The following is a 16455-nucleotide window of genomic DNA, read 5'->3' as shown; positions in this document are numbered from 1 at the left end:
ATGTTCATAGTTTGCCCTAGAACAAGATTTTCTAAACTAAAAAGACCTCAGAAATCTTAAAATCCAACCCATTTAATTTATTGGAGAAAATAAATGTACCGACTTTAGATAATAAATGTGTTACTGAAGAGTTAGCTTCCTATTTTGTCCTTTTTTGCTGCACCACATGGCTTACAGGATCTTAGTTCCCCAATGAGGGTCTGAACCCAGGCCCTAGGCAGTGAAAGCGTGAAGTTCTAACCATTGGAATGCCAGGGAATTCCCTGTCTTGTTTTATATACAATATCACACACTAACTGAATTAAAGACACTCCATAAATTGAGATTTTTAACAAATCTTGTTTTCTTTAAGGCTAGACCCATCTATATAACAGAAATCAATATCTAATATGGCATTTAATTCTAACATTGGACGTGCTTGAAATTCACGTCATTAAAAGAATTAAAGCTGACTAAAAGGAATAATCCTAAAAACCTAAAGATTCCATGATTTTTAGGATAAATGGGGGAGGGAGGAGGATGAAAAAAAAACAGAAAAAAATTCCCACAAGCAGTTCTTGGGCTCCAAAATCACTGCAGATGGTGACTGCAGCCATGAAATTAAAAGACACTTACTCCTTGGAAGAAACGTTATGACCAATCTAGATAGCATATTGAAAAGCAGAGACATTACTTTGCCAACAAAGGTACGTCTAGTCAAGGCTATGGTTTTTCCAGTGGTCATGTATGGATGTGAGAGTTGGACCGTGAAGAAAGCTGAGTGCCGAAGAATTGATGCTTTTGAACTGTGGTGTTGGAGAAGACTCTTGAGAGTCCCTTGGACTGCAAGGTGATCCAACCAGTCCATTCTGAAGGAGATCAGCCCTGGGATTTCTTTGGAAGGAATGATGCTAAAGCTGAAACTCCGGTACTTTGGCCATCTCATGTGAAGAGTTGACTCATTGGAAAAGACTCTGATGCTGGGAGGGATTGGGGGCAGGAGGAGAAGGGGATGACAGAGGATGAGATGGTTGGATGGCATCACTGACTCGATGGACATGAGTCTGAGTGAACCCCAGGAGTTGGTGATGGACAGGGAGGCCTGGCGTGCTGCGATTCATGGGGTCGCAAGGAGTCGGACACGACTGAGCGACTGAACTGAACTGAATCTAAGTTTACAATGAGGAAAAAGAGGGAAAGAATCAAGCTATTTCAAAGGACACTACTTCATTTCATTTTCAAGTCAAAGTTTTTCAGTGATTAACTTTTTAACCTGAACCTTTTTAGGTCAAGGCTAAAATCAATACTTAAATATACTGCTAGCATTCTACTCTTAACCTAATGGTTTGCCTAAACCAATGTTTCTTAAACTTTTTTCCCTGGACTGCTTTGACAGTCTTGTGAAACCTATAAACCTTTCTCAGAATATTATTAAATTAAAGGCTCAGTGGTAAAGAATCCACCTGACAATGCAAGAGACTTGGGTTCGATTCCTGGGTTGGGAAGATCTCCTGGAAAAGGAAATGGCAACCCCCTTCAGTATTCTTCCCTGGAAAATTTCACGGACAGAACAGCCTGGCAGGCTACAGTCCAGGGGGTCATAAGGAAAATAAAATGCATGAATTACAAGGAAACCAATTATACTGAAACACAGTTATCAAATATCCAAAAATAGGCCCTTTTGAACATATAGCAAATACACAGGACAAAAGGTGATGTTAATGTATACCACAGGACAAAAATGTAATCAGCAAGACACACGCCGTGAGAAACTCTACAGTCAACCTGATTTCCAACAAACTAAGCTGTAAAGAGATTAAAACTTACAGATTAAAAAAAATTTAAATAGTCTAATGTCCATCAATAAGTAAATAAATGTAGTATTTTGACTGTGGTAGTGGTGGTGATTACAAGGATGCCTACATTACTCAAAATTCAACAAACTCAACACTTGAAGCAGGTACATTTTATTGTATGCAAATTTTACCTCAACAAAATTTTTAAAATAAATCTTAAGTATTTTATTTAGAGCCTGAGTTAAAAAAAAAAAAATTCTTAAAGCAATTACAAACTTGAGTACTGGTTCAAGTTTGTAATTGAGCCAATGGTATACCCCTATTCAAATGCCCCAGTCAGACTGAGTATTTGAAATACAGATATACCACAGTATTGGTGCATATCTTCTAGAGATAAACACTGAAATATTTATGGATTAAATAAGATGCCTGGGAGCTACTTCAAAATAATACCAACTATACACATTGCAGGGCTTGTGCAAAGGAATACAGTTCTTAATTTATTAAGTAATTCTTTGGACAGGGATGAAGAGTAGTATAGAGGGAGGGGGGAAAAGAAAGTTGAGCTCTTTTCGTGCCTAGCGCAGCCATGGCCCGGGGTCCCAAGAAGCACCTGAAACGCGTAGCAGCTCCAAAACATTGGATGCTGGATAAACTGACTGGTGTGTTTGCCCCTCGTCCATCTACCGGCCCCCACAAGCTAAGGGAGTGTCTCTCCCTAATCATTTTCCTAAGGAATAGACTTGAGTATGCCCTAACTGGAGATGAAGTAAAGAAGATTTGCATGCAGCGTTTCATTTAGATCGATGGCAAAGTCCGCACAGATATAACCTACCCTGCTGGTTTTATGGATGTCATCAGCATTGATAAGACTGGAGAGAATTTTCGTTTGATTTATGACACCAAGGGTCGATTTGCTGTTCATCGTATTACACCTGAGGAGGCCAAGTATAAATTGTGCAAAGTAAGAAAGATATTTGTGGGGACAAAAGGAATCCCTCATCTGGTAACCCATGATGCTCGTACCATCCTTTACCCTGATCCCTTCATCAAGGTGAATGATACCATTCAGATTGACTTGGAGACTGGCAAGATTACTGATTTCATCAAATTTGACACTGGCAACCTGTGCATGGTGACTGGAGGCGCTAACCTGGGAAGAATTGGTGTGATTACAAACCGGGAGAGGCATCCAGGTTCTTTTGATGTAGTTCATGTGAAAGATGTGAACGGCAACAGCTTTGCCACACGGCTCTCAAACATTTTCGTTATTGGCAAAGGCAACAAACCATGGATCTCTCTTCCCCGTGGAAAGGGTATTCGCCTTACCATTGCTGAGGAGAGAGATAAGAGATTGGCAGCCAAACAGAGCAGTGGATAAAATGATCTCTATGTGATGTGATTGGAAAAGTCTTTGTAATTAAAGATAATACCAAGTGAAAAAAAAAAAGAAAGAAAGTTGAGTGCCGCCACTATAGAAAACAGTATGGAGGTTCACCAAAAAATTAAAAATGGAATTACCATATGACAGCAATTCCACTTCTGGGTATATATCCAAGGAAAACAAAAACACTAATTTGAAAAGATATATGCATCCTCACGTTCACTGCAATATTCATTTATTACCAAAAGCCAAGATACGGAAACAATCTGTATCCACAGATCAATGGATGGATAAAGAAGATGTGACATATGGGCTGTGTATGTATGTACACACAGGCAGAATGGAATACTATTCAGCCACAGAAAAGGAAATCTTGACATTTGGAACAAAATGAGTTAAAACTTGAGGGCATAATACTAAGTGAAATAAGTCAGAGAAAGACAAATACCATTTGATCTCATTTACATGGGAATTCTTTAAAACAAAAAAAGTTTATTGATACAGAAAAAAGATCAGCGCCTGGTGAGTGTGGAGATGGGTGGAACGAAAGGGCTCAAAAGATACAAACTTCCAGTAATAAAGTGAATGTCACAGGGACATAACGTATAGCACAGTGACTGTAGTTAATACTGTATTTGCATATGTGAAAGTTCCTATGAGAGTAAATCTTAAAAGCCCTCATCACGAGAAAAAAAATGGTTTTTATAACTATGCATGATGAGGAATGTTAACTAATGGTAATCATTTTGCAATATATACAAATATCATTTTATTATGTTGTATACCTGAAATCAATATAAGGTTATGTCGGTTATACTTCAATTAAGAATTAAATTAAAATTTACTAATTTAAAATTACTTTTTAAAAATTTAAGTTAAAACAAAAAAAGAAATAAGGTTGAGGTCAGTAAGGTTTGGGGGGAAGTAGAGCAAGGGCAAAATTTGCTGAGATATCACATAAAGTGAATGACTAACACCCAAATACATGGAGCAATGATGGGACCTAATATTATTCCTAAAAAACAAGCTTCTTACCATTCCCTCTTCTGAATGACTAAGCATATAATACAGCTCATATTGATCCTGTGATTAACCTCATGTCATAAAGTCAGTGGGGAAGTAGAATCAAAACCAACAGTTTAAAAAGTGAGGTTGCTCTAAATCTGCCTATAAATGGCATCAGAGGCAGGTGATTCATCCATCCACAAGTTGTCTCCTATAAGGTAAAAAATTGAAGACAAAAACATTCAAGTAATTTCCACTTCCACCTTCCTTGCCTTGCCTTTCACCTCCCCCCCCCAGTGTCGGTTTTCAAAGAGAATAGGCAAGAGGGAGGGGATTTGATGCAGCGGCAGCAGGGGCGAGGAGCCCAAAGGTAGATGAGGCAGAGTGGCTGGGCTACTAGCTACACTGAGAACATGACTAGGTAAAGAAGCAAATATATTGAGAATAACAACAGTCAGGTTTCTCACTGTCTGAGAAGCAGTTTAAAAACATGGAAATGGGGAGTTCAGAAAGAATATTCATGTATGGAAACATGTGCGAACACAGCTTTTAAATATATGATATAGTGGTACATGTAATGTATATATATGCATACATTTGGTGGTGGTGCTCAGTTGCCAAGTCGTGTCCAACTCTTAGTGACCCTATGGACTGCAGCACATCAGGCTTCCCTGTCCTTCACTATCTCCTGGTGTTTGCTCAGATTCACATCCATTGAGTCAGTGATAACATCTCATCCTCTGCCACCCTCTTCTTTTGCCTTCAATCTTTCCCCGCATCAGAGTCTTTTTCAGTAAGTCAGTTCTTCATATCAGTTGGCCGAAGTATTGGAGCTTCAGCACCAGCATCAGTCCTTCTAATGAATATTCAGAGTTGACTTCCTTTAGGATTGACTGGTCTAGGTTTGTCATACCTTTCCAAGAAGCAAGGCTGTAGTCACTGTCCACAGTGATTTTGGAGCCCAAGAAAATAACATCTGTGACTGCTTCCACTTTTTTCCCATCTATTTGCCATGAAATGATGGGATCAGATGCCATGATGTTAGTTTTTTGAATGTTGAATTTTAAGCCAGCCTTTTCACTCTCCTCTTCCACCTTCATCAAGAGGCTCTTTAGTTCCACTTCACTTTCTGCCATTAGAGTGGTATCATCTGCATATCTGAGGTTGCTGACTCTTCTCCCTGCAATCTTGATTCCAGCTTGTGATTCATCCAGCCAGCCATTCTGCATGATGTACTCTGCAAAGAAGTTAAATAAGCAGGGTGATGATATACAGCCTTCTCATACCCCTTTCCCAATTTTGAACTGGTCAGTTGTTCTGTGTAGGGTTCTAATTGCTGCTTCTTGACCCACAAACAGGTTTCTCAGGAGACAAATAAGATCATCCAGTATTTCCATCTCTTTAAAAATTTTCCAGCTTGTGATCTACAGTCATAAGCTTTAATGTAGTCAATGAACAGGTTGTATACATATACACACACAATATACATCCTCTTATCTCTGTACCAGTGAGAAAACTTGCACCCAGATCTTGGTTTCTAAATACCATCCCTCATGAAAAGAACCAAGAGTTTCTTGGACAAATGGTTGATTCCAGGACTGGGGGAGGGAAAATACAAGATGAGCCTTTGTTGTTGCCAGAAATAAATGTTTAAGAGAATAGTGGGGAGATAGCAAAAGGGCAAAGTAGCCAATTTGAAGGGGTTCCCACTGGTCAAATCTAGGATGATTTGGGTATCAAAATAAGCAAGCCCTAAATTAAAACCTACAGAAAAAAAATAGAAATCATATATATGTGTGCCTGTATGTACACGCATATTTCCAAATATATATTGTTGTTGTTTGGTTGCCTGGTCGTGTCCGACTCTTTACAATCCCATGGACTGCAGCACACCAGACTTCCCTGTTCTTCACCATCTCCGGGAGCTTTGCTCAAACTCATGTCCATTGAGTCGGTGATGCCATCCAACCATCTTGTCCTCTGTCATCCTCTTCTCCTCCTGCCTTCAATCTTTCCCAGCATCAGGGTCTTTTCTAATGAATCGGCTTTTCACATCAGGTGGCCAAAGTACTGGAGTTTCAGCTTCAGCATCAGTCCTTCTAATGAATATTCAGGATTGATTTCCTTTACAATTGACTGGTTGGATCTCCTTGCAGTCCAAGAGACTCTCAAGAGTCTTCTCCAACACCACAGTTCAAAAGCATCAATTCTTTGGTGCTCAGCTTTCTTTATGATCCAACTCTCACATCCATACATGACTACCAGAAAAACTGTATCTTTGACTATATGGACCTTTGTTGGCAAAGTAATGTCTCTGCTTCTTAATATGCTGTCTAGGTTGGTCATAGCTTTTCTTCCAAGGAGCAAGCTGCGGCCACCATCTGCAGTGATTTTGGAGCCCAAGAAAATAAAGTCTGCACTGTTTCCATTGTTTCCCCATCTATCTGCCATGAAGTGATGGGACTGGGTGCTATGATCTTCATTTTTTGAATGCTGAGTATTAAGTCAGCTTTTTCACTCTCTTGCACCTTTATTCAAAATGTATATATATTCTTAATGTATATATTTATACTTTGTACATATGTATAAATACATATTTATATATGTACATAAAAATATATACATATATTTCCAAATATATATATGGAAAATTCTTACCTACAGCAGAATTACTGAGGAAGTAATCATAGTACTAGATTATCATTTGCAACAATCACAGCAGTATATGATACAGTCAAGAGTTAACAATGAGGGGACTGCCCTGGTGGTCCAGTAGATAAGACTCCTAGTTCCCAGTGCAGGGAGCCTGGGTTCAATCCCTTATCAGGGAACTAGATTCCACATGCCACAACCAAGGCCCAATGTAGCCAAACAAAAATGAAAACATTAAAAAAAAGTTATCAAAGGATGTTAAGGCTACCGGGTTTAGGGCTGATGATGGAAAAAAGACCATCAGTACAATATTGGATATCTTCCCACAAAATGTTAAACAAATAAAAGGGGGGAAATAGTGAAGACACTAATTTTACTACGTGATCAAAAGTTAACATCACCAGTGTGGGATGGAGCCATACTGTTTCCATATTTTGATAAAGCACAGAATTATTTCTGTGGTATATCTGCCAAAAAAGCATGACCTCATCTGGTCACAAGGTAATATTGGACAGACCTGGGTGGAAGGTCAGCCTACAGACTGAAAGAACTATGTTCTTTAAGGTTATGAGGCACATGAGAATTAGGAGTAAGAAACTGTTACAGAAGGATGACACCCAACAACCAAAGGCAATACATGGTACTGGCTAGGATCCTGGATCAAAAAGGAAAGAGGGACATTGCTGGGATGACTGGCATCATTTGAATGAGGTCTATAGATTGGGTAATACTGTTATACCAGTGTTGATTTCCTGGCTGAGAATACTGTATGGTGAAATGCAGAAGTGTCTTTGTTTTCGGGAGGTACACACCGGAGAATAAAGGGTGAAAGGATGATATGCCAGGAGACAACAAGAGAAGGTAATGGAAGAAATGTGGCAAAATGCTAACAACTGAGAAATCTGTGTGAAGGGAATGTGGGAATTCTTTGTACTTTTCCTTAACTGTTTCAAAATAAATTTTAAATGAAAAAAAATAACAGTTAGGCAGTGGATCCAGTTATATGGACTGGTCTTCATTCCTGTGAATCAAATGTTATCTTTTCAAAGAGGCCTTCCTCATCACGCCACCCCCATTACTCCCCATCCCTTACTGTGTTTTCTTTTTCCTCATAAAGCAGAATAAGTCATGGTTGATGGTCACTGGAGCTAAATGATGGGTACACAGGATTAATTTACTATTTTTCTACTTTTTGTGTATGTTCAAATTCTCCAAGGTAGAATTTTAAAAGTATATCCACAACACAGATTGACCATACAGTATCGTGTGTGTGTGTGTGTGTGTGTGTGTGTGTGTGTGTGTATAGAGAGAGAGATTCATGCTTCATGCTGTCTGCAGTAATCTGCACATACATAGACACAGATCTTGACCCAGGTATTGAACCCAGGTCTCCCACACTGCAGGAAGACTCTTTACTATTTGAGCCACCAGGGAAGCCCCCATATATATACAAACATATGTGTGTGTGTGTGTGTGTGTGTGTATACACATCTTTATTAATGCGTTAAATAGAAGTATTTAGCAGGTCTAAAAGTTATTGTCATTTCAAGTTGTGATGAGCATAAATGAGATGTCTGCAACAACCGTAATGTGAAATATGAAAACACATCTGATTGGTGTTGGCGATCATCACAGGTACTGCTCATACTACCATGCTGGTACTACACCACGATACAGTTAAGAATTGACAGAAATGCTAAATTCTGATAAGAAATTAGTGAAAATAAAGATACAGTATTTTCCAAGACAAATTTAAGTACCTCCTCCTAAATTCTGGTCTAAATGGCAATAGTTTTCATTGAACAATCTAATATCCTTTTGATATAGTAAAGTGCTAAACTTTTAATATATTTTTTCTTTTAATCTCAGATGACTTAAATAATTTTGAGTGGGGAATTCCCTGGCAGTCCAGTGGCTAGGGGTCCACACTTCCACTGCAGAGGGCATGGGCTGGTTCCATGGTTGGGGAACTAAGATCCCACATGCCACAACATGCAGCTACCTGGGGAAAAAAAAAAAATTAATAAAAATTTTTAAATCTTGAGTAAAAAAGAGCCTTTAATGCAGACAGCATGAATTTTAAAAAGTAATAGTTGAAGGGCTTCCCTGGTGGTCCAGTGGTTAAGAATCTGCCTTGCAACACAAGGGACACTGGTTTGATCCCTAGTCTGGGAAGATCTTACATGCCATGAAGCAACTAAGCCTGTGTGCCACAACTACTAAGCCCATGCACTGCAACTACTGAGGCCCACACATTTAGATCCTGTGCTCCTCAACAAGAGCAGCCACTGCAATGAGAAGCCCTCACACCACCAAGAGTAGCCCCCACTTGCCGCAACTAGACACAATTAGAGAAAGCCTGCTTGAAGCAACGAAGACCCACCATAGCCAATAAATAATTAAATAAATCTTTTAAAAAAAAGAAAAAAGCTGACAACAAACTTCTTTAGTGGGCTCTATTATTCTTTAAAAAAAAGTAATGCCTGAAAAAAAATTCATACCTACCAATTTACTGACTTACAAAAGATGCAAATCACTGTATGTCAAATGTAAAATACAAAATGTTTTTAAGCAGAGTACAAATATTTTAGTTTTTAAATAAAAGGAATAAAATGATTGGGTGAAAGTTAAAAAAAGAAAAATCACTGAGCCTATTTTAAGAATCAAAGAAACTATGTTAGTCGCTCAGTACTGTCCAACTCTTTGCAACCCCATGGACTACAGCCCACCAGGCTCCTCTGTCCATGGAATTCTCCAGGCACAAATACTGGATAGGGTGGCCATTCCCTTCTCCAGGGGATCTTCCCAATCCTGTGATCGAACCCAGGTCTCCTGCACTGCAGGCAGATTCTTCATCATCTGAACCACCAGGGAAGCCCAAAGAAATTATAAATGTATCATATGTAAGAGTACATATATTGTGCATAAACATGATTAAGACTGTAACAAAATCAATACAAGATATAACCAGAAAAATCTTCATTTCATTTGTCAATGTAACCGAAACTCAGCATCTAATACAAAGATACAAAGACATACACATAATCCCGAAGTTTAATGCTGGACCAAAAATCTAGCACCAAGTATAAAACAAAAGTAATAATAAATGTTTTCCATTTGAATGTTCCACAAATATTCCTTAACTGTAAGAAACGGAGCAGTTCTCATACAATAAGAATCTTTAAACATGCTAGATTTCAATTCATCCTATAATCAAAATGAAATCCTAAGTAATTAAATCCAAGAATTCACTAAATTTAAGTTAGGATTTTCTAGAGACATACCACTGTGGGTTTTTTTAAGATGTTTAAAATTTTTAACTTGGCAGAGAGAGACACATGTAAGGGGAAAAAAATGTGACTGTCTCAATACTTTAACATTACACCAAGAACACCTCACTGCAAAGCATACTTCCACATACTAAAAAAAAGCTAGCAGCATACAAAATTATATAATTTATAATAAGCTGATTAAACATCCTAATTGATTTCCACAACAGAGCATGCTATTTTCACTCAAAATATAAGCAGATAGAAGGCATATAATAAAGAAAAAATTAAAGTGTTTTTAATATAGAAAAGTGTTACTTTAGTTAGTCTCCTTGTTCAACAGACTAATATATGTCTATTTAAAGTTGATGAACAACAATTTATTTCAAAGCATCCAATAATGACACTCGGGGAGCACAATTTTAACGATTATATACACTCAAGGTATTTTCAGACTGCAATGTTTACTCTAAATACTGTGGACTAGTTCAATACAGCTCAAACACTAGGGACTCTTAAAAGAAAAAGCAAAAAAAAAAACAAAAACCAAACACATAGTCCCAATCAGAATATGCTAGTTTTCACAAAAAAATTCAGTTTTTTTAAAAATTTGAGCAAAATTTGAAACTAAGGGGAAAATGAGACTTGGAAGACTATTTGGAAAAAATTTCAAATTACCACTATCCCTGTAACATCTGTACGTCTTTCTGAAGCATTAGTGCTCACAAGATTAAAAATGTCTCCAAATTCAAGCCTGAAATCTCTTCATAAGCATACCAAACAATACAACACCTGAGTAATCAGTCTACAAGAAAGGTAGTTGGAAAAAGGTGCCCTCTACACAAGTCAAACACCTTCTTTTTTCTTGGCACTGAGCCCTCTGTTCTCCTCCAATCTGTCAGGGGCGTTTCTAACTCAAGAAATAAAATACAAAATTTCAAGCATTCTGTGTTAATTTTTAATGCTATTTTTCAAGATAAGTATAAAAGTATTTTACTTCATTGTTTTAATGTGCAAAAGCCTATCATGAAAATAGGTATTCAAAATTGTAACATTCAGAAACAGAGGTGTTTCTTCATAGAAACCGGCTCAGCCTAAAAGAATAAACCATAAAGCAGTGATGCAGGCTAGGATGAGTCAAATTCGTTTAAGTCTAAAAATATCTCTAGTCATAGAGTATGTGAGGATAAGGAAACTCTACCACAATACTTTATTATTGTGTCCCAGCGGTAAAGCTATCCAAATTCACGTAATGTAACATACATACCAGCTAAAACTGAGTTTCATTCTTTGACAAAAATTTTTACATGAACTACTACCTTGCTCAACCTCTGTAAGATCTTCAACCTATTCTTTAGAACTGAGAATGGATGGGAAGAACCTGTATATCAGATTTACTTCAAATCTGAAAATAAAATACAGAGAGTTTTTTTCCTTCTAAAGGGTTTTATTCATTGGCTCATTTTAATTCAGGGAGCTGCCTCAGCACACACACCTCTCCCTCTAACAACTAAGACAGCAACCAATTGTTGTATAACTCCTCCCATCCCCCTTCAATCCAGCTAACACACCATACAAAGGAAAGGACTTTCTCTATTGTGCAAATTCAGTCTCTGCAATGGATCTTTGTTAAATAAAATTTGATTCAGAAATACTTAATTCCTTTCAATCAGTATATTGAATGCTGTTAAAATAATGAGCACATTATATTATTCTTATTGCAAGAAGGTAAAGCCAAATTTTGAAAATGTTCTGATTACATTCTAAAGGTTTGGTCTTTCTTTGGCACAGAGAAAAAAGCCAAATCAGCAAGCTTCCTTCAATCTATTTTCTACCAAACACTGATCAAAATATAAATAAAAGAATTGGCTCTGATCGACCCCCATCCCAAAATGCTTCTCAACTACCCTGCTCCCAAAGCTGTCTCTTTGAATCATTCTTTAAAATTCAAACACTTACTACAAAGCCTAATCACCGTTACAAGAACATTCATTTTGAAACATTTTATATAATGTATTCCCAGTGTACACTACTTAATCCTGTAAAACAGTTATTAGTTAATGTTGAAATCAGCTAGGGAAAACAGTGAAAGTAGGTGCTTTAACCTCAGTCTTAGTATAGGTATAGGCATGGTTTTTCTCATTATGATTTCTAGAAGACATCAGAAGTCAATATTCTTAAATTTTCTTGCAAAGCTACTATTCTGGTCCAACCACTGTTTTATCCCTTTCACTTATTCACATTTAGCTTCCCTCCCTGTAGCAATCTCACATTTTACAAAACGTTCTCTACAATAAGGATAAAAGACCTTGAATTTCTCCAAAGTCCATTTAGCGCCACAGCTTGATCAGCAAGAATATTTCTTGTACACGTTTAAGGATAAACAAGAAGCCAGACATAGAGATTACCTGTTAGGGGAGTAGGGGGTGGGGGGTGGGAACTGGAATTCCCAGGGTTGGGGTAAAGGGAAGATTTTTCTGTAAACCTTTTTACACTCTCTAAACCCACTAAGAATGCACTATCTATCCAAAGATATGAGCAAACTTGTTTAAAATTCTCAAAAGTCGTTTTAAAAAATATAAAGGAGTGTCAGGGACACTCGGTCTACTTAGTTTTAAGATAATCTGCTTTTACCAATAGCATCTGCTTTTGCTCTGCAATAGGTAACAGTGCTTTAAATGAAGTCCTGAGCAATGTGCTAGCTAAACCGTCTTTAACACTGAAACGCTTCTGCAGACCGCCGCCTTCCAAGGCAGCTCGCATCCTCCGCCCGCTCCTCCCTCTGTGCATTCTGAGATCAGCTCTGCTGATTCCCACATAAAGTGGGTCCTGGCCGCCATTTTAGAAAGTCATTCACACAGGCCGGACGGCAGCACCATCTACTTAAAAACCTTCCAAGACTCCCTCGGATAACTTCCTTTTTCCTCTCGAACCTCTCATCTCGCCAGGGGAGTCAAACTGCCCGCGACAGGCAGACACTCTTTCTAGAATCTGCATAATGCCGAAATGACACTTCTGGCCACGTAATACTGAGGGGCAAAGCAAATGCTGCAATGCACGTGTTTGCACGTCGGTGCCTACGAATTTCCCAGGCGGAGACCTACAGAGAAGGTCCGCAAGAAGATAAAAGCAAGCGCATCTAAGTGGCTTTTCCACTCCAATAATCTTGCGCCTAAATGATTTTTCCACCAAAACATTGAAGATACGGGGCCTCCTTATGGGGTAAGGGGTGGAGCAGCGCCAGGGAGCGAGGTCCCATCTGCTTCCCCACGAGCCCGAGATCTCCCCTTTGTCACAGGGGACACAGGCGAGTTTTTGCTCCTGCCTTCCCGCTGCCTGGTTTCTCAGCACAACGTAGTAAACACCGGGAGTCCCTGGAAGCGCGCCTCCTCCAGTCTCGCCGAGGACAGCTTTAGTGGGTTATGAATGGCCTCACTATTCCAGGCTCTTTTTCACACGCGGACACGCGCAGACGCGCGTTCCAGCGGTGAAGATTTAATACCCCAGTAACAGCAACCACCAACAGAATCAATGATCCTCCATTTGAAAGAGCGGAGCTCCGCTGCCGCTGCTTCCATTTCCTGATCCAAGCTGCTCAGGAGCGAGCGACGCAACCTATTTTTCCCATGGTGACTCACTAATAAGGGCGCTCCATAATTTCCTTCACTCACTAGATAGTAAGAGGAATTAAAAGTAAACCAAACTTAAAACCTTCCGAAGTCTTGAATATCGGAAGAAACAGTCATTTCCGAGGACTATCACGTATCTGCCACGGTCCTCTCGATTTACATCGCTGTTCAGTAAAGCGTCATTTTCGGTTATTTCACACCGAAGGCTCCATCAGCGATGGCAGATAGTGATTTCACAAAATAAAAACAAATGCTGAACGCTACTAAGTAACTAAAATGTATCAAGAACATTTACCCTTTATCCCTACTGCTGCTGCTGCTGCTACCCCTGAACAAAAAATACACTCTGGGAAAAAGCTTTCTAGAAGAGCTACATTTAACCTGAAAAGGCTTGCATTTTTTAACCACTGATGTAGGAATTCTGGGCGGGAGGGGAGCAGCCTTATAAAGGCTGCCCAGTGTTCAGACCCCGAGGCCGGAGAGCCGGCGCGGCGGGGGCTCTGTTGCAAGAGGCGGCTCCTCCTCTGCGAGCGCTCGGTCCCCACCGTGCTCCCCATCCAGGGACCCCAGAGCGCTGAAGGCAGGAAGGCGAAAGAGCCGAAACAGACGCACCAGCTTATTCTCGGACACCATCCTCCGCCCAACCCCACAAAAACAAGGTGGGGAGAATCTAAAACATTTGCGTCCATTTAGTTTCTAGGTCTGTGAGCCTTCATGAGAGGTCCCTAGAATCCAGTAGTGTCTTTCCAGTTCCGAGATGCCCCCATGTCACCTACCAAGACTTTTCCGTTTGTATAACCTTTCCTTTCGCACAAAACCCTCTCTAGGTCAGACATATCCACGCGTCCGCAGGGCGTGGAGCGGGAGCTGCTGCGGGACTCGGGAGTTGGCCGGGCCGGGGGTTGTCGGGGCGGGGTAGGGGTTCGGGTCCCGGGGGCTCAGAAGCAGCTCGGTTCGGGCGTGTTGGCCGGGACAGCCGCACCGAACCGGGGCAGCGGCGCGCGAGGACGCGACCCCACCGTCGGCTGGCCAGCCTGAGAACACCCTCCCGGCGCCGGCTTCGCTGAGGCCGAGCGACAGCCGCCTCCTTATCGGGAAGGGAGAGGGTGGGAGCCGGGCCCGCTCCGCCGAGGCCCAACGCCGCGACGCGGACAGAGAGGCGGCCAGGCAGCCGCGCGCCTTCCGCACCGGTCCGTGGGTCTGGCCCGGGTCCCCTCACCAGTTCCGCGCACGGGGAGGGGCCGGCAACGGGCCGGAGTGGGCAGCGGTGCCCGAGGAGAGAGCGCGGCCCCGGGCCTCGTGTCACTCACCGTTTGAAATGCTCGATGATCTTCTCTTCCCGCACATTCTCCGGTAAGTTGCCCACCCAGAGGTGCCTGGTTTCCCGGACCATGCTGGGCGGTGTGCTGGCGACCGCTGGTGCGGGTTCCCCCTCGCCGGCTTCGTACGAGCCCGTCAGCGCCGGGAGGCGGGCGCCGAGGAGGCGGCGGCGGCGGCGGCGGCTGCGGCGGTGGCGTCGGCAGCGGCGGCGGCTCCTCCGGCTCCCCCCCGTGCAGAGACCATCCCTCTCCCCCAGGTTCTGACTCTCGGGCCTCGCAGCTCCGCTCTGCCGCCACCACACACCCGAAGCCGACCCTCGCGCTCCGGAGGCGCATGCGCCCGGGCAGCGGCGGGCGGGGGAGCGGGGAGGAGGGGCGAGCGGGACCCGGGCGGCAGCGACTACGATGGAGCTGGCGCTGTGGCAGCCGGACGCTTCCCACCGGCGCGCGCGGCCCGCCTCCCTCACCGCGGGCGCGCGCTCGTCCGCCCGACCGCCCGCCGAGGCCGAGACGCCGAGTTCCTCCCAGCCGGCGCGCAAGCGCGCGAGGTAGGGAAGAACGCGGGGCCAGGAAGGAACGCTCACGCGCTCCGTCCCAGTGCGCAGGCGCGCAGCCCTCTGTCAGGTCAAGCGCTGTTTCAGGCTTGGGGCACAGCGAGTGCAGGAGAAGGTACCGCCTCCAGCGCCTCGAGCAGGGGTCCCAGGCGCTGGCCTGGGGGAAGAAAAGAGAAAGGGGGTTGGTATTCACAAGGCTGCGTGTCAAAGCGGCTGCCGAGCCCTCTCTCCTAGAAGAAGTCAGGACTCCTTCCCCTGCTCACCTTTGGTCAGCTTCTGGCCATTTCCGGGCACTTGGAGCCGCGCCTGCTTGGGAAAGTGTCAGAACAAGGCCGCCTTTCTCACCGCCCATCTAAGCTATGACGGCTGCAGAAACCCATCCCTCCCAAGAATCATTAGCTTGTAACATTAAGCAACTTTATTTTATATAAGATCTTGCGAAACAGTTTGCAAGATCTCTTTGCTGATCGTTATGGTATACCAAGAGTAGAACTGAAGTGAGATGGTTACATGTCTGGATAGTGTTCCCCTCAGAAAATTTACTATAAAATCTAAGCAAAGGGAGGGGATTGGAACCCCAGCCTTTCCAGACCTAAGAGCTTTTAAATTTTAAAGCCTACAGTTGAACTTTTTAGTTATCAGAGCCCCGAAGAAAACCCACAAAATTAAGGCAATGGTATTGAGTCCAGAAAAATTGAATTGTTTAGATCTGTCAACGGCTCAGTTTCCTTTTACGTTTTTTATCTACAGAAAAACAATCATAGGTGTAGTGCTTTACAGACCAGATTTTAAATATTAGATCTCATTCACTGTCTCCTTAAATACAAGCCAACTTATCAAACTGATACTTTTTATTGGAACATATGGT

General features: G+C 42.0%; 1 protein-coding gene and 1 pseudogene across 3 annotated transcripts in view; one reads left to right on the top strand and one right to left on the bottom strand.

The window, feature by feature from the left end:
• The window catches only part of SPEN (spen family transcriptional repressor), a 94161-nt gene extending 78521 nt beyond the window's left edge, over positions 1 to 15640 (bottom strand). Inside the window, exon 1 of one of the 3 annotated variants that reach the window (XM_025285667.3) lies at positions 15025 to 15640. In XM_025285667.3, the coding sequence (XP_025141452.2) occupies positions 15025 to 15107 (83 nt within the window). In that variant the 5' untranslated portion in view covers positions 15108 to 15640. The remainder of the gene's footprint in view (positions 1 to 15024) is intronic. The other 2 variants (XM_006079608.4, XM_006079607.4) reach the window with 2 other exon arrangements.
• On the top strand, positions 2347 to 3225 carry LOC112585071 (annotated as a pseudogene).
• Positions 15641 to 16455: the final 815 nt, after the last annotated feature.

The sequence above is a fragment of the Bubalus bubalis genome, chromosome 5, assembly GCF_019923935.1.
Source record: "Bubalus bubalis isolate 160015118507 breed Murrah chromosome 5, NDDB_SH_1, whole genome shotgun sequence".
Lineage (NCBI taxonomy): Eukaryota > Metazoa > Chordata > Mammalia > Artiodactyla > Bovidae > Bubalus > Bubalus bubalis.
The sequence above is the reverse complement of the archived record's forward strand: the minus strand, read 5'-3'. Positions and strand labels throughout refer to the sequence as shown.